This window comes from Amborella trichopoda, chromosome 2 (genome assembly GCF_054954075.1).
Source record: "Amborella trichopoda isolate Santa Cruz 75 chromosome 2, AtrichopodaSantaCruz75HAP2 v2.0, whole genome shotgun sequence".
NCBI lineage: Eukaryota > Viridiplantae > Streptophyta > Magnoliopsida > Amborellales > Amborellaceae > Amborella > Amborella trichopoda.
The window spans coordinates 61,177,572-61,199,962 of record NC_142337.1 but is presented as its reverse complement, the minus strand read 5'-3'; the positions used below and the strand labels follow the sequence as shown (position 1 = coordinate 61,199,962).

At 37.6% G+C, this 22,391-nt stretch overlaps 2 protein-coding genes across 5 annotated transcripts; both read left to right on the top strand.

Annotated features, from left to right (window-relative positions):
• Positions 1 to 2,711: 2,711 nt before the first annotated feature.
• On the top strand, positions 2,712 to 9,186 carry LOC105421513 (DNA mismatch repair protein). Its single transcript, XM_020674055.2, has 2 exons — positions 2,712 to 2,972; positions 8,856 to 9,186. The coding sequence occupies exons 1-2, from the start codon at positions 2,882 to 2,884 to the stop codon at positions 8,978 to 8,980; spliced, it is 216 nt and encodes a 71-aa protein (XP_020529714.1). The 5' UTR covers positions 2,712 to 2,881; the 3' UTR covers positions 8,981 to 9,186.
• A 4,134-nt stretch (positions 9,187 to 13,320) lies between these two features.
• LOC18445179 (uncharacterized) lies at positions 13,321 to 22,391 on the top strand. 4 transcript variants are annotated; one of them, XM_006855322.4, is made up of 4 exons: positions 13,321 to 13,397; positions 19,984 to 20,541; positions 20,686 to 20,802; positions 21,097 to 22,391. In XM_006855322.4, the coding sequence occupies exons 2-4, from the start codon at positions 20,023 to 20,025 to the stop codon at positions 21,856 to 21,858; spliced, it is 1,398 nt and encodes a 465-aa protein (XP_006855384.1). In that variant the 5' UTR covers positions 13,321 to 13,397; positions 19,984 to 20,022; the 3' UTR covers positions 21,859 to 22,391. The 4 variants fall into 4 exon arrangements, with proteins under 4 accessions (XP_006855384.1, XP_088715257.1, XP_020529841.1 ...); XM_088859131.1 differs by having other exon boundaries at positions 20,686 to 20,932; XM_020674182.2 differs by having other exon boundaries at positions 13,321 to 13,477.

Sequence of the window (22,391 nt, the reverse complement as noted above, 5' to 3'; positions counted from 1 at the left end):
GTACTCCATCCCATAGTTAGCAAGGCGGCTCACCATGAAATCGGAAATGTATTTTTTTTATCTTAAAAAGTCGGTTGAAAAAATCGGGTCAAAAATACAGATAGGCAAAAATACTTTATATAAAAATATCGCAAATATATCGTATTAGGCTCAAAAAATCGGAGTGAAAAGCGTAAATGTTTAAAATAAAATTACGTAGAAATTAAAAAATAAAATAATAAGTTGTTGATAAATGTACCATATGAATTTTCTCGTTAAATGCTTTAACAAATATCACACACATATGTACACTTTTTTTGGTCAGACGAGCAACAAACACAGTAGACCAAAAAGAAACACAACTAGAAGACGAGCATTACGCAAACTGAGAGAGAAGCAAACACAATCTTTCATAAAATGAGAGAGAAGTAAACACAAAATCTTTAATTAAGAAATGTAAATTGAGAGAGAGACATTCAAAGGCAACAGAGAAATAAGGTGGATATAAAATCTCAGAGAAGATAAAGAAGACGGTAGATATAAACACTAATCCAAGATTTTCAGTCATGAATTAGGTTTGGGGATTGAACTCTAATCTAGTTTTTTTTTTTTAAGTTTCTGTTTTAGGGATTTAAAATGTTGAATAAATTGTGATAATTTGGGTCTTTGAGCCCTAATTTGGATGGATTTTTCAGTGGAATTTTGTCAAGCAAGTTTTGGAGATTTTTTATTCAATGGTTTTTATGGTATTTTATTTTAATTTTATTCAATGGATTTGAGCATAAACCCTAAGATAATAAACCCTAACAATATATTTGGGGATAAAAATTTATTTTTTAGGGAAATTTATTTTTTGAAAATAATATACTTTTTAGAAAGCATGGAAATAACAATTACATAAAACCGGAAAAAAGTTTTCATCTTTTAAAAGAAAAAAAAAATACATGTAAAAAAGGTAAAGTTTTTTTGGACCGATTTTCATAAGATCAATAAGACACGCTTTAAATGTTTACGTAAAAAAATGTGTTTTTTTGCCGATCTCTTCAAAAAATCGTGGTTTTAAACGTTTTTTAAAAAAACTCTATATTTTTTAAAAAGTCACGTTTTAAATGCGGACTTGGCTCCATCTCCAAAGCAACTTCGTGCACAGTGAAGTTGGGGTCAGAGGCTAAGGCATACGCCTCCGAGAACGTCTCATTTAGGGGATAATCACCTCCGAGAACACCTCATTTAGGGGATAATCACCTAACCATTTGTCAGCACAATTTATATCTGACAATGGATCCGGTATTTTTTTTAAGATGGTAGCTTATCAGATGTTAAATCTCATCCCACACTCTAGAGGAACTAGCAGTAGGGCTCACAGTTAACAAGTCAGGGAATAATAATATATCGGTATATCAAAATATTAGTAATCAGGCGGGTCCTATATCAAAAAGCCGGAGGAAAAAATTGGGTAAAAAAAACAGATCGCCAAAAGCTAGGGTAAAAGTTATAGTAATTTTACTTGAGCATAAAATGAAAAAACAACAAAAGAAATATAAACCAAGGTTTAGGATTATTGTTCAAAGAACAAGACAAAAAAGACGTTTATTATAGGATTGCAATGAACTAAAACAAAACACAGAGACTCAAATATGTAAAATAGTGTGTTATAATGTATACACCTGTGAAATATTATATTTTAGATTCACGAGAATTTTTGGCAAAATTTTACGTTGGCAAAGTCTTACGTGTTGTATACTCCTATTAAATAAAAAATATAAAATCAATCAAACTTTTTTATGCATAAAAAAAAAAAAAAAACAACAAAATGCTTAAGAAAATTTGATTCTCCCGTTGAATTCCTAGCTGCCTAAATCTTTAGGATCTTTAAATCTCATTTTTACCCTTTATAGAGATACTTTGGGTTTAACAAGAAATACATATTTTTTCATGGGGTTACTCTTCTTCTAACTCTATCAATTATTTTGAGATATCTTATATTTTAGAAAATATATTGCTTGTATCTTTTTGTGTACTTTTTTTAAGGGAACTAATTGGTGAAATTTTTTATGGAAGTTTTTGATAAATCAAGATTATTAATTTACTCTTATTGTTAATGTACTTTTCTCTAAACCAAAATTCAATAATATTACGTTAATGAAAAAATGAAGTTATATAGAACAAGGTTTTTTTAAAAAATATTTTTTGAAAAAAGATAAAATAAAATACGGATTTATATCAGTTTCATTCAAAAAACGTGATTTTTTTAAGATCTTTTGAAAAACTTGGAGTTTTTAATGGATATAAAAAAATCTAATTTTTTTTTTAAAAAATCATGGTTTAAACAAAGACTGGCTAGGGCCTTCTGTTTTTTACTAGCGTATACACCTGTTTTAGATCATCTCATTCATTTCTCTCCTTTGGTGGTATTTTAGCACTCACCAAACCTCCCCACAAAAGTTGTTTATTGTAACGTAATTTCAGATGATATAGCGCCCATATGATGTATGTGCTCAAATACTACACAAACACTGTCGTACCGTTTAGATTAGAAGGGAAGAAAAATGGACGACTACGATTATACGTGATACTTTATGTTATGAGAAAAGGACATGTACCCCCTCTCAGCAATTATAATCCCAAATAAACTCCACTCCAAGTCTAAAGAAAAGGACTCTTAACTCGCCTGTGCACTTTATTCATTATCCAAGTTACAATATATTTCATTTTTATTTTTTCTAATAGCTATGCCATCCAAGCCCTAGAAAAGCTCTCATTCTCACTCTCTCTCTCTCTCCCTCCCTCCCTCCCTCATCCGTGCACCTCCCTTTTTTTTTTTTTTTTTTCTCCCTTTCAACCTCCCTTGAACCTCGCAAGTAGGATAAAAAACAACATCTTAAAACTCACTTCAAGCTCGATGAAGTTCGGGGACTGGTATGCTAAGATCGCGGTGGTGTCTGCCTTGTGTGGAGCTTCAATGGAGTTATTCATGATTCATACTGGTTTCTGTGTGAGAACCCTCCATTTCTCTTTCATTATTTTTAGTTTTCTTTGATGGGTTTTATTGTATGTTCTGTTTACTTCTAGTATTTTAGTTTTCTTGCTTATGATCATTTCCAGTGGTTAATTTTTTTTTTTTTTTGGATGAATTGCCCCAGTGGAAAATTAAAACATTGAGAGAAATAAAATATTTGGGAAAATCCTGGAGTATGAGGATGTAAGCCGATTTTATATTGTTGGAGATGGTTTTACTGATGGCTACTACTGTTTTATGATGCAGTTGACCAATATATGGACCATTTCGGTCTATATTGTATCATTAATTTCACTCCTTTTTAGGGAACTAACCCACATTCTTTGCTTCCTCTGTGAAGTTAGAATCGTTTGCAATGATTTTTGAAATATTTCTTTTCTTATTTTGAATTAATATATCTAAGGTGATTTTGTTTGACACAAAGGACTGCACAGGCAACATTACCGAATCTGTAATTATTTTTAATTATAAGAGTAAAAAAAGTATCTATCCTTGTATTGTCTGGTATGATCTTCCATTTCAGGTTAAGTGTAACATGTAACTGCAAATCAGTAGAAAAATATTAGCATTATTCATCTTCTCAGTGTGTTATCGGAATAGAATAGTTGTTGCTTAGTGACGCAGCTTATGTTCATGTTGATGATAATATGTTATTGTTGTGTTTATTTTTCATTTTCTGTTAATTAACTTCAACTTAGAGGTATGTGCATCAAGTGGAGTTCCATCAAGTAGTGTTCCGGGACTCAGTTGAGTGCACTAAGAGTTGGCCCCTTGCCGAGGCGAGCACCCGGGTAAAACTCGGGCTAATTAAGAAAATAAAAAAATAAAAAAATTATATAAAAATATGGATTCAATAACTTTCCATTCAAATTATGTATGTAATTTGGATTTTTTACAATGATTTGTGAGGTTTTTCTTGTCATAGCCCTATATTATAAAAAAAATTGAGCTTGTTTGGGGTTTTTATTTGTTTTTGGTTTTTTTTTTCACTTTTACAATTTTTCTTTTATTTATTAACATTTTTTTATTTTTTAGGGCTTTTTGGGCTCTGTACTCGACTCGGCCGAGTTTCTTGGCTTGGGCCAGGGCCGAATTCGAGGCCCAAGAGGTCAAGTTTATTTAAGAATGACCATAATGAGTGGTATAGAAGAAAATTGACGTCATGGGTGTTTGCTTCATTAGCTTCTCTAAGCACACCAAAGGAGATAATTGGTGTGCAAGTCCATGGCTTTTGTCGTAGTAGACTCACATGTACTTGTGGGCGCGGCAAACCTCATAGTTATTTTTCTTTGCTTGTCCCTAAATAAATCACCCATTCCCGATGCTCTTGTGTTCTCAATGGAACCAGCAAACTTGAGCTTCAAAGTAACCTATAGCTACTTGCTCCATAACTCTAGGTCTTGATTTTGGAATCTCAGCGCATGCTACTGCCTTCTGCTCGAGGATGAGGTTGACCATTCTGTTCTCATTTGGGACCAAAGCCAATCAAATCACATTCGCTGCATTGCTCCTTAAAACTTCAGAATTCGCATATGTATTGTATGATATAACTCAAACTTCAAACTTTATGCATTCACAAGTAGAGGATGCCACTCATAACACATTACAAAGAAATTCCTCTCAAAACTCCTCTCAAAAGAAAACTTACAAAAATAACAGGAGACTGTAACCTGGGGTGTGGGGGGTTGGGCATGGAAGAGGCTGGTATTGAGAATTATGGTTTCATCCTGTTATGGTATGTGGTGAGGGTAGTCATCGTTATGCGGTTAGCACACTCTTTGTTCAGGGAGTTTGCTAGAGCATCGGTCTCTCTCCACTTGTGGGAGAAAGAAATTTGCACTGAGACACATAGTTGATTAATCTCTTCAAAAAACATGTTCCAAGGACCAGGGGTAGGGGGACAATATTTTAGCCCAATTGATAAAATTCATTGAGTCTCCCTCCACAAACGAATAGGAATCCTATGATTGTTGGACCATTTTTAGCCCTTCCAGAAGTCCCTACATTCATCCATCGCAGGTGTGGCATTACCAATGGTGCCCAAGAAATAAAACAGTACAGAGTACTGAGTGAGCACTATCCCTAAAGACTCCACCAATGCCTGCACTCTCCGGATTCCTGCAGGATCAACCATCAAACTTGAACTTGACGGTGCCTGGCTCAGGTGTAAGTGTGTGGATCTCGGGGTCTCAATAGGGTGGATCTCAAGATGGAGTGCCAGTTCAACTAGAAATCCAAGGTGGAGAATGAAGTGAACTCCTATCAAGTAGACACCCATTCAATAACAGTGGGTATGAGTCTATCATTTACAGCTAAAGGGTGTGATTCTGTTCCTTCTAATACTCTTCTATTTCTCTCCTACCAAATGGTCCAAACCAGGGCCAATGTTGAGGCTTTCCAAAGTAGGCGGCATACAGCAAGTAGGGAACTTGAAAATACATGTTAAATAGTTGCTGGATGGGCTCAGGGGGTACCCACTCAAAGAGGAAAAGTTGTTGGAAAGAGTTCCACAGTTGGGTTTCCATTTAACAATGTAGAAATAGGTGGTCTGTTGTTTCATCTCTCCGCACTTGATTCATCATTTGGTCGGCTTTATCCCTCTATGCTGTAACTGGTCAACAATGAGTTGTGCAACGAAACCCAGCTAAAAGCTTGATTTTTGGGAGGGGCTGCAGTGAACCAAGCTTCCTAGCCAAACTCAAAGAGGATGGGCTAGTGAATAGGTAATTGTACATTGAGGCTACCGTAAACTTAGCTGATTTGCTGGATCCCACGCTAGCCTATCTCTGTCCTGCCTGGGAAAATTGGAATTGAGGCAAGTAAGGAGGGTTTCCAACTCTTGCACTTTTTGTTCTATGAGATCCCTTTGGCGTCTTGTTCACCAAACAGTCTCAATGAGTGCATCCATCATGTTTCTGTTATTATGCATGAAGTTTTAAAACATTATCATCATCATCATCCAAGTTTATCCCAACTATTTGGGGTCGGCTACATGAATCATGTTCTTCCATTTTTCTCTATCAAGGCCATACCCTCAGTAAGACCAAAAATCACCATATCTTTTCTCACTACGTCATCCATGTCCTCTTGGGCCTTCCCCTTGCCACTTTGAAGCCTTCTATTTGAACCAAATCTCACCTCCTAACTGGTGTTGTAATAGGTCTACGCTGCACATGGCCGGCCTATGTGAGTCTACTTTCCCCCATCTTATCATCTATTGAAGCCTCACCTAAGTTCCCTCGTATGTATTCATTCCAAATTCTATCATTTCTTGTCTTACTACTCATCCATCTCAACATCTTCATCTCAGCTACGCTCATCCTATGGATATGTTGTTTCTTGATCGCCCAACATTCCGTCCCATAAAACATGGCTGGTCATACAACCGTCCTATAGAACTTCCCCTTCAGTTTCATTGGTATGCGGCAATCACATAAAACTGCATGAAATTTTAAATGATTGTTTTAAATGAAGATTCTCTAATATGGGTTTAATGTTGCATCACGTCCTTTGAGTTGCCATGGTTAGTGTGGTTAGAGAACCCAAATTAACATGTTAGAAAGCAGTAGTTAAAGGTGACTATTGTGGGTGGAAGGGAATTTCATGTTGAAAATCATGGTTTTTGAATACTGTCACATTCACAATCTTAAGACCTATAACATCCGAGAATGGTGGGTAATCGACCATGCCAATGCGCGTGGATCTCAGCTACAAGGTGTATAGACAATGTTAAATTGTCAAGGAAGGAATCCAAAGGCAGAAAAAACATCCATAAAGAAAGGCAAAACCCTATCCTTCCATTAAAAAAAAAAAGGTGAAAACCTAGAGCTGATGCATCTGAGTCAAAAGGGAAAATACTTTGAATTCCATGAAAACAGACATTTGCGCAGAAAAGCTTATGCAAATGAGTTCTCGGTTTCGACCTACACTTCAAAAAGGAAAGTCCATGGAATTGTACTTGGGCTCTATTCCTATTTGTGGCAGAGCAACTGATCCATCAGACTTTGTTTATTGATTTCTCATTGGGGATTTTCTGATTAGCTTGCTTATTTGTTGTCATTTATTTATGTAATTCTTCTTTTAAGCATTTTTAGTTTGATCCCAGAACTTGTTAATCGAGATAATTACACACCTCAAAGTTATTTTGATAGTTAACTATCATTCATTCATTTATTCATCTGTGGAAATGAATACATCAAGTTGTACCAGCAATACAGACAGATGTATCATAAGTGTGGAAGGAGAAGAGAGACTGCCAAGGATTGTAACGAATTGATAAAACACGGAGCCTGTGAAGAAGCTGATCAATTTTTTTGAGATTGTTTGAAAAAATTTCTTGACATACTCTGTGCTAGGCTAGAAGTATTTGAGGGTTTATCTTTGTTATGTGTTTATCTTTTACAATGAAGAAGGGCTAAACTGCTTAGAGTTCTATTATAACTCAAATGGATCTCAGTCTAATGTGATTATAAAAGCTTGTGTAGTTTAAGAAGTGTTCCTCTTTTATGAGTCTTTGGGTGCATGCTGAAACATTTGGGCTTTTATTTGAAGCTTCACATTATTCTTAATCTTTTATTTCCTTATTTCTTTCCCAATCAACAATAATGTTGATTAAAGGCAAATTACGAAGGAAGATTCCAGCTTCTCAGTTGGTATGAAATCCCAAGCCCCAGAACTCCCATATTCACCTCAATCTTGTTAGATGATCCACGATTTTGACATCTCCTTTTGGGCAAGTGGGGCTGATAATTGACTTACCTGCTGTATGAGTCAACAACTCAATGCTCCAAATTTGGTTTGGTGGAGGTGAAAATGTTGTCAAGGTTATCAGCAAAATAGAGTACATATGTCCACCCATTCATAACTCAAATCGTATTCTTGATTCTATGAATTTTTGAGAATTCAAATCCTTGTTGGTTTCATGATCACCAAAGCACTGCAAGAGGAATTTTCTATTTGTTGATCATAAGATACATTGATGACTGCTAACATATATTGCAATGTGTCTATGTATGGTCGTAGAGAGAGAAACATGGGTGCTCTACAATTTTGTGGTTCGTACCGCATTGAGTTAATTTCTAGTATTACCAATGCAGCAAATGTATATAAAGAGACCATTTACCTTTGTACAAGGAGGTCACAATTACTCTTCTATTAAATTTCAAAATAGGTAGTTGTAAAACTGTCATTGAATGGACACAGTTCTAAAAAATTCTCGGACTTTGTGACTAACCCCAAGCCTTCCAATTTGACATCTAATGAGTGGGTATAGTTGTAACCTCCTTGTAATAAAGATAAATGGTCTCTTTGTGGACAATCCCTACCAATGCATATTTATAGTTAATCTTAGTTCTGAGTACATTGTGTAGTATCAATAATTGTAAAATGTGAACGCCAAGGATATAATGCCTGAGATATTAGTCCATGGCACATGTCCTACATCTATGTGATGTTCCTGTGTTTGTGTCTATAGATCCCAGATTTAAGTTTTATTGTCAGTCGTATACATTGGTGATACTGTTATAGTTTAGCAATATATTGTGATACATTATGATAAAAAACTGTGATATAGTTTCAAACTTCTCAGACACTCAGAGAGATGTATACAATGGTAAGGACATTCATAAATATGCATATAATTGATTGTAAAGATATATCTATTGAAAAAGAAAAGAGTTGTAAGGACACTCCACAACTTCAAGAACTTTCTGAGATGGATTCCGTGCTCTGTTTCCCGTTCTATTATGGGATACAAAGATGCAAGTTAGTGTGTATAAGCGAATATCATTTGGTTGATGAACTAAGCCGAAGGCTCTTCCTTCTTTTCTTATTTCTGAGTTTTCTTTTATAATTTCAGATGATAAGGTCACTGTCCTAGAGGCTGAGAAGCGGGCTTGGGAAGCCTCACCTGAGGCTCAAGCTGCAAAAGAGGGCCTTAATCCGTGGAGAAAGCATGATAATGGCGCACAGAGGGGCTCATAGCATTGGAATCTTTTTAATATGCGCATTTCCTTTTGATGGGATCATGGAGGGTGGGAATCATATTGTAGATTTTACATTTTTATGCGGAAGTGAAAATGTTTATTTAAATTTGGCCAAGCAATGGGCATGCAAAAAGCTTGTTACTATTAACTTGTGAGAACTTCATGGTGGAGGTAAAAATCACAGAATAACCGGAGTAAATTTTATATGCTGGTTTTGATGGTGACGTTGTGCAGTTGTGCCCAATGGATTACCTCAAGGTACTTCCTGCATTCATTTCTATACGTTTCTTTAAGCTAACTGTTGTATATTTTCTATGGATTTGGATGGACAGATATCCATTAAGGCAAATCTGGATTATGGAAAAACAGTAATTAAGGGTGAAACTCACTATTGAAGAAAAATCTTAAAGAGATATGAAGTGAGAATAGTATGGAACGCAATCTAACAAGAAAAAGCAAGCAAACAATCATCCAGCAAAGGACCGCTAAAGACAAAGGGAAAGTATGCTGTGATCCATATAAACCATAATAGATGTCTATCACCGTCTAATCAGTGGATTAACGGTGGTGGAGAATGGGGCTAGCACTTGGGTGATATCTTATTTTGATGGGTCTAGTTTTGTCTCTATCACAGTACATCTACAATTTTCCAAGGTCACATGGATTATACCTCCGGGAGATAGAGTGAGGGAGAGAGAGAGAGAGGGGAAGAGGAATTGGGCTAGGCTAGGACCGGTGTTTTAAAACTCAACGATTTCCGATCTCAAATGCAGAATCAGCTGGGATTCATCCGGTTTTGGAATGCTATGGGTTCGGGTCTGATTCTCCTTTAAAACCCTCATTTTTATTTTATTTTTCTTTTATTTAAGGTTATCTAGTATGGTCTGTGGTCTACCTTAAATCCTCACCCAATAAATCTCTATTTTAATTTTTATTTATTTTTCATATCATCGATTTAGATGATTCACGATTTGAATTGCCAATCCAGACCGGGATCCAGGATGGAAGATTTGCGTCACCAATCCGCTTTTGTAAACACGGATTCTTACCAATCAACTTCCTAAGAGAGAGAGTGTGAAAGAGATTACATGAGAAATGGCATGGAGCCTACAAAAAATTTTAGGACCTCAAAGCTTTGAACCCTCGTCAAGAGTATATATAGGACCTCCAATTTTTTAAGATATGACTTCTCAAATTTTCCAATTTCTTTTGTCAGGGTCATCAAAAAGGAAAATGGATTGCCATTGGAAACTCTTTAGGAACTCAAAATCATTTGAATTATTTTTGGAAATGCGCATTTTGTTATTTGGGTGTGCATTGGGCTTTTTTGAGAATAAATTTTGCGTTCACTAGGATTTTGTTGATGTGGGATTTTCAGAGATCTGATGATTTTTTTCAAAAATAAAATTATAAAACAATCGATTTTAAGCATTTATACACTTAGATTTGGCAGTCTCAAAATTGGTTGCCATTGTGTAGGCCACATTTCCAAAATCATCATCATCACAGTCGTTTTTTAATTATTTGGGTTCGGCTATTTAAGATTTTAAAAAAAAAAATATTGATTACCTACTTAGCACAACCCACCTAATTTACTCGAGCTTGTGATAGGTTAAGAAAAAGTTTAAATCCCCACCCTTCTTAAACCAATCCCCAAAATCTATATATTAATTTTTGCGAGCTCACCTCTAGAAAGTTTGGACTCTAAAATTACTCGTAGCTGGGGATTACACCTAAAAGAGCATGTATATATTTTGTTCCCGCAGGAGTACATCGAGAATTTCTGTAAGTTTGTCCATGGCAGCTTGTGACTATTTAAGGTTTTTTTTTTTATGCAACTATTTTAGGTTATGCTTTCCAAATAACCAGCTCATACGAGGCAATAACTTTAGGCAAGCTTTCAATGCTTCTCCTACAACATAAAACGTATGTGCTTCCCTTTATCCTAACGTGCAATTAAAATGGAGGGTCAAGATTGCTCCAATCACAATCACGTCTGCTTTATTTTTTAATTTTCTTTATATAAAATTTTTTTACACCAAATTTTGAGTGTCCAATCCTCTATCAAACACACACTTGTAAAAATATTAAAAAAATATTCTCAATAAAATAAAATGACCAAAATACCCTTAAAAGTTTCAAGGGGTATTTTGGTCATAATATTTTATTGAAAAAATGTTTTTAATGTTTTTTTTATAGGTACAACCCAATGAGAAGATGGCACGTACCAAATTTTATATTCATAAAAATTGTATAAAAAAATTACAAATAAAATACTCTGAGACGTCGGATCTAAGATCAAATGGTGAGTGGCTCATTTGATCAAATTTGGACGATTGGATGATAGGGGAAGCATAAATCTTCTATGATGTAAGAGAAGCATTGAAACCTTTCCCATAACTGTATTTGTAAAGCGACATGAAGTAACTTATACTGTCTATTTTAGTTAGGGAAAGGTTTCTATGCTTCTCGTACAACATAGAAGATCTATGCTTCCCCTATCATCCAATCGTCTAATTTTGATCAAGAGAGCCACTCACTGTTTAATCTTAGATCCGACGTCTCAAAGTATTTTATTTTTAGTTTTTTTTATTTATACAAATTGTATGAATATGAAATTTGTTACGTGCCATCTTCTCATTGGGGGGCACCTATAAAAATATTAAAAATAATTATTTGATAAATATAATAACCAAAATACCCCTTGAAATTTTTAGGGGTATTTTGGTCATTTTATTGTATTGAAAATATTTTTTTTATATTTTTCGCTAGTGCGAGTTTAATAGAAGAATGGACGTCCAAAATTTGGTATCAAACTAATTTATAAAAAATTAATTAAAAATGAAATAGTGTAGAGACGTGACATTGTGATTGGGGCAATCTTAGCACTCTATTTAGAATGGACGGTTGGATAAGGGGGAGAATAGAATTTCTATACTGCAGGGGAAGCATAGAAAGCTTGTCTTTTTAGTTAGGGAAAAAGTTCATATAAGGTTGCAACCTTAAAATGTAGAATCAAAGGTGCACCTCAAAATCTGTCATAAAAGATTGTTTGGATATTGGAAAACCCTGATCATCTTGACATAGAGATGTATGGATATGAAAAAAAAAAAAAAAGATTTTGGGCCTACAAAATAGTGTATCCTGTAACACGTTATTTGGACCGTCATTTTCAAAATTTTCATGTGTTTCTAGATATACTTTGAACTATTTTTAGAGTTTAAAATTTTATAATTAGAGATGGAAATAGATTCTAAAGCCATTTTAAAAAAATTTATATTAAAATTACATTTATGATAAAATTTAGAGGTGTTTCTTAATTGGATTGTTTAAGGTCACAACCTACTGTTTAAGGTCACAACCTTACGCAAACCACACCCTTTAGTTAGACAAAAGGGTAAATGATAAAAGAACCCCCAAATTTTACTTTTTATGCGACTTACCCCAGTTAACTTTTGCTCCCAATTTTTTTTCAAAAAACATACTTTTTATGCAAATACCCCCCAAGGGAAAAAGTTCATTTTTCTAGACGAAAAATGTCTTTCTCGTAGCACGTTGTCGCAGCACCCTTAAACAGTGTCGGACTTCGATGTTGTGTAATAGCGTTCCGACAGTGTAACACCGCGCTCCGGCAATGTGTAAGTGCGCTCCGACAGTGTAACACAGCGCTCCGACAGTGCGTAAGTACACTCTGACAGTGTAACATAGCGCTCCGACAGTGTAACACAGCGCTCCGACAGTGCGTAAGTGCACTCCGACAGTGTAACATTAGCGCTCCGACACTACATAAGTGCACTCCAACAGTAGAGCATTCTAAGTCACAGGGCTCTAGCACTGTTTAAGTGTGCTCCGACAATGTGATATACGCTCCGACACTGTGTAAGCACGCGTTTCGGTAATATAAATACAGTGTTCTGGTACTGTGTATGTGTGCTCCGACTGTGGAGCACTATGAGTCTCTGACAGTGTTTAAGTGCGCTCCGACAGTGTGTTACATAAAGCGCATTTTCGTTTTTAAAACATGAACTTCTTCTCTTGGGATTATTTGCCTAAAAAGTTTATTTTTTAAAAAAAAATTAAGAGCAAAAATTAGATGGGTTGGATGCATAAAAGGTATATTTTTGAGGATATTTTATAATTTTCCCTGGACAAAAGATATCTATACGACATCATCTGACTTTTAAAACGGCCCCACAAGGAAAGGCGCGGAAGATCACGCCATCAGATCTACTGTGTATAAACATGTGAGAGAATCTAACCGTTCATTTGATCAGGACTCTTCATGCGTTTTGGCTTTTTTTTGTAAATATAAGTAGGCGTACTTTCGTCTTACTTTTTGGTGGAGAATTATTTACCCGCGTATTCGCTCTTCCCCATTTCTAGGGCTTCATCACCCCACTTACACCGACATACAGGTAAATTGATTCCAGCTTTTTGCTTTGGCTTCAATTCTCTTATGTTTTCTAGGGCATCAGCAATCTTTCCCCATTTCGGGGTGAGCATTTTTTATTGAAATTAGAATTGGAGCTGGGGTTTTCATTTAGGATTTCTGGTGCAGAATCTTTCGGTTTCCAGTTCTTTATTGAGATTGAATTGTGAGCATTTGCAGTAATCAAAGCTCGACTAACTCTGAATTCTTCAACTTATTGTATATTGCGGGAACTTGATGCATTTTAAACTTTTAACTTAGATTTATCGTAAGTGGGTGAATTATTTTCTTCTATAGCTCTTGGTATAAGCTGCTTAATTAATTTAACTCCAGTATTTTCTTAGTATTTGTTTGGGAGAAATTTAGGGTTGCAGTTGAAATTTTTCTATCTTTAACGAGTGGAAGTATTGGGAGATTAAATATTTTCAAGGTATGCGAATGGGTTTTTAAGTTTCCTTTTTATGGATGATGTGCATGATTGTGGCTGTAAGGGTGTCTTTATTGAACGTGTATTATATTTTTCTCTCTTTAAATGGTCGTTATTTCTGTATTTTCTTTTTATTCTCTTCGTAGTTTTAATGTGATCCCCTTGAGAAGTCACCATTATGATAGGAACCATCTTAATTTGGACTGATAGTCCATAGTGTGAGTACCTTTAATCCAGACATTATTGGAGGGCTAAATAGATGTATTTTGCTCTCATTTAATCCCAATAGGTTATAGGTTTCACTGAAAGCAAGATCATTTGAAACTTTGGGGTTCATATGATATTTTCATAGTTTAATCCACACTTGTGGAACAAGATTTAACTTGAATCTAAATACTAAAAGTTAATTGCCAAAACCAATTTTGTCTATAACACATCGATGTCCTTTGTTTATCCTAAAAACTATTCTATCTCTTTGAAGACTTTGTGTTAATTCCATTCGTCCCCCATCATCAGCAGAAACGGATAGGCGAGTGACAAAGCTCATGATTGGCGTATGGTTTTTTAACCTTTCGGTCATCATGTAGTGTGTGTCACCATTTTCATCACCATCACTTCCTATTTCACCCAAGTTTTGGTCCAGCTTGCATTTGCACTTTGTCTAGGAATATGTTAAGTGCTTTCTGAATCTTTTCCTCTTTCTATGGGCCCGTTCATACCCAAAGTACTAGCAACAAATACCCAGAGACTAGGTGACTGAAACAACCTAATATTAGGCTTCTCTTTTACATAGAGCTTGATATTCTAAATCATGTGCATTGTAAATTTGTAATGGTCTGAACTCATTATATATGTGAAGGGGGAATTTGTTCTTTGAAACTCTTGGTTGCATATGGAAATTTAGAAGTAGCAATGAGAATTAAGCCCCTGTTTCCCTTGCTTGGTGCCTGAAAACTACATAGAATTTGGAGTGAAAGTAGAGGGTATTCCTTGCATGGCATCATGAAATATAGAGGAAATAGGTAACATTTGTGGGGTTTTCTGTTTTGAAAATACGTAATATTTTTGGGGTTTTCATCAAAGTAGACTGGAACGGTATTGGAGTTTTTCCAATAGGCTCTGCCCAAATTCTTGTTAAGACCATTGAACTGTTGCAGTCCTAAAATCGAATAGTCTCTTCATAGCCTTATTAAGATTCAGGTAAAGATTGAGTATCATTCGGAGCACCAAAACTGTTTGGAATCTGTATAAAGCAAGAGCCCAACACAAATCCATGCCAAGTACATCTGCTCATGACCACGGGGAATCTGGTGAGCATGATAAAGAAGGTTGGCAAATTGTGTTTCTGAGGAAAAACTGCTGTAATATGAGAGGTCCCCAAAAAATCAGAAACACAGAATGAGGAAGGATGCTGATGAAGCTGAGAAATGGACACCCATCAATATGTCAAAAGTCTCCAATGGATCACATGTGGACCTTAAGCGTACATTAGATTGGAAATATCTCTAGGATCAACTTCACTGACTTACCCTGGCTGTATTTATTCCAAATTCAAATTTCACCTAAACACAAGTGAACATTCAAATTCATATTTTGAATTCGAATACAAATATGTAGGCCTACCCTTCATCTTGACCATCCATCGTTCCATATTCAGCCCCTAGATCCCTGTATGGAGACCAGTCTGTGTGACCCTCGATCCCCAAATTCAAATCCTTTTTCACGCAAATTCATTATGAGGATCATCAACTTCTCCCAACCCCATCCACATCTTAGATCCCGCTACCAACCCTACCACAAACCAGACCCACATACGTCCACACCAAACTTCCAAAATATCTTCCCTCATTTCTTCAAGAATGCAATCAATACCCCCCCAATTCAACGGTCTCAATGTCTCATTGTTGCCTAATGTGGACAACCTATTTGCACACACATCTCTACCCAAAACTCACCAGCCACCAACTCATCTATTCCCTCCACTATCACTAAAGAAGGCCCATCAAGTTGCCCATCTGGATGGGTACAATTTCACCGCAGTCATACCCAACTGTCCAAGCAACAATTCAAGTTCTTGGGGGTCCTCAAGAAGCCATGCTGCCCCCTGTTAATGGCACCCAACCAAAGTGTATCCGATCTGCACACATGGTCCCATCAATGTCTTGATTGTACAATTCAAACAGACCCGACCTCCTCCTCTCCCTCCCTCCACAAACCACATGCTTCCTCTCTCTTCTAGTCTCCCTTCTCTTCCCCTATTAACAACCTACCCCGTCTATACCCCCTTGTCTGTCCCCATTTCAACAATCTCTGCAAATTTAATAACTTCAACAAAACTCCTCTCCAGCCCACTCCAAACATCTATGGGAATTCATCCTCCACCTCTATACCCCTTTCAAAGAATAATTCCCAATCCAACCCTCTTGAACACCCATTCTTGAACATCAACACCCCCTTACCCACTTGGAATACAAATCAATGGCCCCCTCACAACTCGACGATTTCCATTGTCTTCTTTCACCTTAGACCTTGGCTACCACAACCAACCCAACCCCCAAACGAGAGACCTGATCAACTAAACCTCTTCATAGGTTAAGAAAGGTTTTTGTGGAACCTCTATCCAGCCTTTGTGGGGAAAAAATACATGAACAAAAGACATCAAAGATCTAATGAATTGATTGAAATAAGTGGAAGCTTACAAGTCAAACTTCTAGACCTCCAATGAAACCGGGAAACTGGGATTCGAAGAAAAATAATGGTCAACTTCACTTCTAATTCCTCTACAGGCCAGGTTAGAGAAAACTCATCCTCTGAGTTTTGAAGTAGGTTTTAGATGAATCCTGCACTAAAATCACTATCTTCTTCAACCTAGACATTATGAAATAAATTGCGGATTTTTATTGGGACCTGTGGGTTAATCGCACATGTTCCCATGTTGCTATCTTGAAAAGGTGAATTCCTCAACTCCCCTCCTCCTTGTCTTCACCCCAACAAATCCGCCAATGAATAAAACCAAACGTCTACCCCTTAGCTCTCAACCTTGGTCCTCAAAGCCTTGAGAAATCATCTCCTAGGTTACACCCATTCTGATAAAGAATCTTTCTTTTCAGTGGATTCTGAAGAAATTATGTGAATAGAAAGGCCATAAGGAGATATAGATTTGATGCTTGGAATCACAGGTTTCACCTATGATGGCCATACTGATGGGTGCTGACATCGTCAACGCCCTTGGAATGCCATCAAAACATCCAAACTCGGTGCCAAAGGATGCAGAGCACTCAAAACTCTCATTTATAGGGTTAAGAACGATAGAATAGAAGACCTGAACCCAGTTCAGAGAAACCTCATTCCACCCTTGCAGGCCCGAAGACCTGAATGAGGCCTTCTCACTGCTAGAAAATACTAGCCTGGACTGCATTCAAAATATGCCGTCAAAAACATCCCTAATATTCTTGTTATCTCTGAAACCAAGCCCGATTCCTAAATCCTCCAATTTGTGCAGTCTCTGGCAAAAAACCTATAATTGAGAGCAGTTTGGTCATCTGTCCTCGAAGAAGGACCTACTACTAGCTGAAATCACAGAAGCAACCTTGAACCGGTTAATAGAGACCTAAGACCTGATCGATGATGAGTGAGCAAGGAAACGAACTGCAAAATCGGATTTCCAAATGATCTTCAAATAAGAGGATTATTCGGGTTCCATAGATCAAGAATTAAATGGCTTAAGGAAGGGGGTCTTAACATGGCTTTCTTTCACAAGACAGCCAACTGCTGGAGGAGAAGCAGTACCATAATCCTAATCCAAGAAGGTGAACACACCTACGATAACCCCAGCCAGTAAGAGAAGTAATTGGCAACCTCTTTAAGAGATTGTTCAAAGCCGATAGTTTAACGCAGGCCTAGAAGAAACAATGTTAACTTCAGAACCGTATAGGAGGAATTGGGGACATTGTTGCAACAACTATTTACAAAGTCTGAAGTTTAAGCTAATGCTTACCAGGGCCACGACAAAGCCCCAGGCCGAGAGAGGTTCCCGATTGCTCTCTGTAACCATTTTGAGACATTGCTACCATGCCATTCTGGGCAAGTGGTGGTGTAAGTAAGCCGCCGAGATCACTTATGGCAGCAGGTGATGAAAAGAAAATATGGAACCAATGCATCTGATTGGCTATCTAGAGAGGCAGCAAACTCATGAGCCTCAGGCACCTGGAAAGCAATTGCGAGCATCTTCCTGGCTTTCTTTGGCTGCGCTCTTTTTGCAGTCAAAACTGGAAATTATGTGTAGTTGTGGAAGGTTGTGTGGCCCAGATCACAGTATTTGGAGCTACAATGTCCTAGATCTTCATCATTACAGCCAACTAGCAATCAATGCTATCTGACTGCAATGAGACTCTAGGGGGACAAACAGTATGGTTGCCGACTTTTAGGTGCAACTTAGACCACCCCAAAGTCACTGAACTAGTGCCTTTGCTCTAGATCTTAGATTGGCACTTCATACCACACTCAGGGATAGACAAAGTGGTATGAAACCCCTATACTTCAAGTAAATTCTTGGTATCGCAAAAGCCATATCCATTCCATCCCCACCCTTCCATGGCATCTACGGCCTGGTTCAGCCTTCTACCACCCAAGGTGCAGGCTTTCAGCTGGCTAGTGATTTCACTTAGAGCTTTGACAGTACTCCCCTATTTAACAAATGCCCGATGTGCAAAGAGCAGGAGGAAAGCATCGACCTCCAATTCCTCCATTACAAAATGGCATCTCACATCTGATGCATCATCCTAAATCCGTTTTGATGGGTCATGCTAGCTTCTGTCTTTAAATTCTTCCAATAGAATTTTCCCCTTCTTCCCCATCCTCTGGTTTATTTCTAAGCTGGGTCCCACTTCTTCCCTGCATTTGGGTCATTTGGTTATAGAGAAACAAATGTATTCTTGATAGCAACGAGAGCGACATCAAATCCCTCACTAAAAGAATCAAACTTACCATCATTTTTGGGACAAAAAATTTCAAAGATTTTAAATCATAAACCTTGGTAGAGCCCTAGATGGGTAAGAAATAACCTGGTCAACCTCACAAGATCCTCTCATTGATTTCCACCCAAGGCTGTAGTGACAAGGTTGATTTTGATGGCAACTCATTCTGCAATCCTGGCCTGGCAGGTTATGGGGCCATTTTCAGTGAAAACTTAGCTGAATCTTTGCTAACATACCCTGAACACCAGTAACAGCAGACGCTATACATTCTGAAGCGCAAGGACTGCTAATGGGTATGAAGATGTCTGACACAAATTGGGGATCCTCCTCCTGGTAGGAGGGGATCCCCAAAACATTGTTAACGAGCAAAGAAATCATCCCCTTGCCCATGGAGATCGGGTTCCACCTTCAACGAAATCCTCCAATTATGCTAGTCTCTACAAGTCACTTTCAGGCATTTGTGGAGAATGGCAGTTGCCTGTTGCAGATACCCATGTGAAAAAAGGAGCTTCTAGATTGAATCTCAATTTGCTCAGGGCACCCCCTAAGGAAGGATTTTTGGATACCTAACTCTTGTACAAACCTCTTACTAACAATTCTATCTATATACTTGCAATTTTGCCATACCAAATTAGTTGAATGTGCTAATTCGACAGAAAAAAAAGAGTATCAGATTAGGTTTGTCATTGTTTGAAGTCACAGAACGATAATTGGTCAAGTGGGGAATTTTGGGTAATAGGGTACCATCAATCATTTATTAAGAGAGAGGGAGACAAGGTGATTGTAAACGATTATTCTTCCTGTACTTGGTGTAGATAGAGACAACTCAACAAAAAAAAGGATTCTTGAAAAGAGTGTTGACATTTGGTAAACCAGTTCATATAAAGAAAATTCATAAAAGGAAAAAAGAAAAAAATAGTTTAATCTTAGCAGTGCAAAAGCTTCTCTGAGACATAGATTATACTCTCCTGCCTCCTAACATTCCTGGAGAGTTGACAATGAAAAGCAATCCCAACCCAAGAATCATATCGTAATGCTTCTTTTAGTAGCTGATGCCTATGTTGGTAGACAAACTTGAAAGATGGAAGGAGCTACATACTGATTGATGCTTTCTATGCCTATGGCCATGGAATACGCACTCATAACTGAAGTATTTCCTCTGCATGTAGGGCCAAATTTTAGTGTACGTGTAGCTGACAGAGCAATCTATGGGCAAGATTAAACTAAAGAAGGCAGTGGGGTATGCCAAACAAGATACAAAAGTATTGAAGCCAGAACCAAAGATTGAGAAGAACAATGGCAAACAGAATACCACTCCAAAGAAGAGCTTGCTCAAAGTGGTAGAAGTGGGCCATGAGGCTCAGCCCGAAAACTCAAAAGTTGACGCTATCAATGCAAACGACAATAAGACTAAGACACAGGATGATAATAACAAAGAGAGGAGTGATGATGGAACTAAGGTACAGGATGAGAGAAAGAAGAATGGGGATCGGAAAATGGCTGGTTTGATATTTATGTGCAATGGTAAGACCAAGCCTGATTGCTTTCGGTACCAGGTCATGGGTGTTCGTAGTGGAAGAAAGGAGCTTGTGATGAGCATCAAGCCTGGTCTTACGCTCTTCCTCTACGACTTTGACCTCAAGCTCTTGTATGGTATCTATAAGGCAGCTTCCCCAGGTGGGATGAAACTAGAGCCTAATGCATTCAATGGCGAATTCCCTGCACAGGTTGCCTCTATTAAATTTTTTATTTATTATGTTTTATTTCTTCTTCTTGTTTAATCATCAGCTTCATGTTTCATCTTCTGCTGGACGGTTCTCTTTTTTTTGTTTCCTATTCTTATTTAATCATTTGCATGTTGAGGCCTATAGATGCGATTTAAAATTCACAAGGATTGCCAGCCCCTTCCCGAGAGTGTATTCAAGAGAGCTATCAAAGACAACTACGACAAATCAAACAAGTTCAAGTGCGAGCTCACTTCTAGTCAGGTGAATGATGATGCCTTCTGTAGTCCATCCACTGTTGAAAACAGATAGTCCATCAATGTCATCATCATCCAACAAAATGATGGCGGTTATGGAGAGAGAGCAGAATCTACCATCACTTGTTTTTTATTGGGTCACTCTCTTCCCACTACATTAACCTCATGTCATTGGATTGTCAGGATCTCTACAGACTATATCTTTCTATAATCCATAGGACCATGGCATACTTCACATTGGTTTATGTCTATCTACTTTTTCGTTAATCTCCCTTTTTTTTTTATCATTCTCCATGTGCAGGTCCATAAGCTTAGTGCACTCTTCCACCCTGCTACAGTGATCGAGCGACCCATGTTTGCGCCTCCTTCTGGAAACCCAATTGAGCCCACTCCAAGAACCACTGTACCATTAGAGCCTGTGGGAACCAGGAGAGAAGCCTTGCCTGCACCTAGAGATCCTCATTATCTCAAGGGTGTTAGGCAATACTATCCATCTGGCTCTGAAATGGAGCCACATAGGCTTACTAATGGACCAAAAGAGGGACATCGTCTTGACCCACTTTTTCTTACTGAAAAAGAGTACAGAACATATGGGTTAGTGTCAAGGCCACATCCAGTGGCTACCACTTCTACTACTAGTATGGATCCCTATAGTCGGGAAAGGCCTCACCAAGGGACTTCAACTTCTGCCATTGACATGGATCCCTATGGTAGGGAAGGGGCTTACCCGGTGGCTTCCACTGCCGCTACTGGTATGGATCCCTACAGTAGCGACAGGGCTTATCCAGTGGCTTCCACTGCTGCTACTGGTATGGATCTCTATAATAGGAATCCGTATCACTCCTATGTTGTTGGGTCTACTACAGCAGACCACTCCTATGTCAACTCTACTCTAGAAACAAGTGCAGCTTTGTCTAGAAGAAATTTCCCCCGCCAAGTTTCGTCAGGTTTGGCTGACCCATATCGTGGTTCAAAGTATGGGAATCAGCAGCTTTCGAGGTCGGATAGTGGAGCCATGCCAGTTTCCTTTCGTTATACATTTCCAGGTCCACCATATTTGTGAAGCTTTGGGGATCAGCTCAGCTCGTGTATGACCAAAAAAGAAATTTTACTTTGTAGAAGTAACGAAGCAATAATCGGAACCATGGTGGTATTGTGGCTCTGTCTCAAAAGAAGAAGCAAGCAGGGCAATTGGTGGTAATTGGCTCTTGCTTTGCGACATTCGCTCTTGTTAATTACCTGTGCTCTTTCCTGAACTCTGTCAGCCCCTTTGGTTGGGGTGCTCTTAAGCTGCTGCCTCTGCAAGAAGATCCATGATGTCGGTTTTTGTGCCTTCTCCGTATCATCTTTAATCTGATGTTGTATTTTGACAATTGTACTCTCTTGCAATTACATCATGCTTGATGAGTGTCTCTTATTCATTCAGAAATGATTTAAGACTTTTCTGTTATTTTTCTTATTTTTAGGGAGTTCTGCAAAGACAGAAGAATTTGGATATAGCATCAGCTAGGAACGCTAAAAGGGGCTATGGGATTTTATGCCTCCTTCAGTTGTTCTGTCTATATTTCTGTTTTATTTAATTGAATTTTTGCTGAA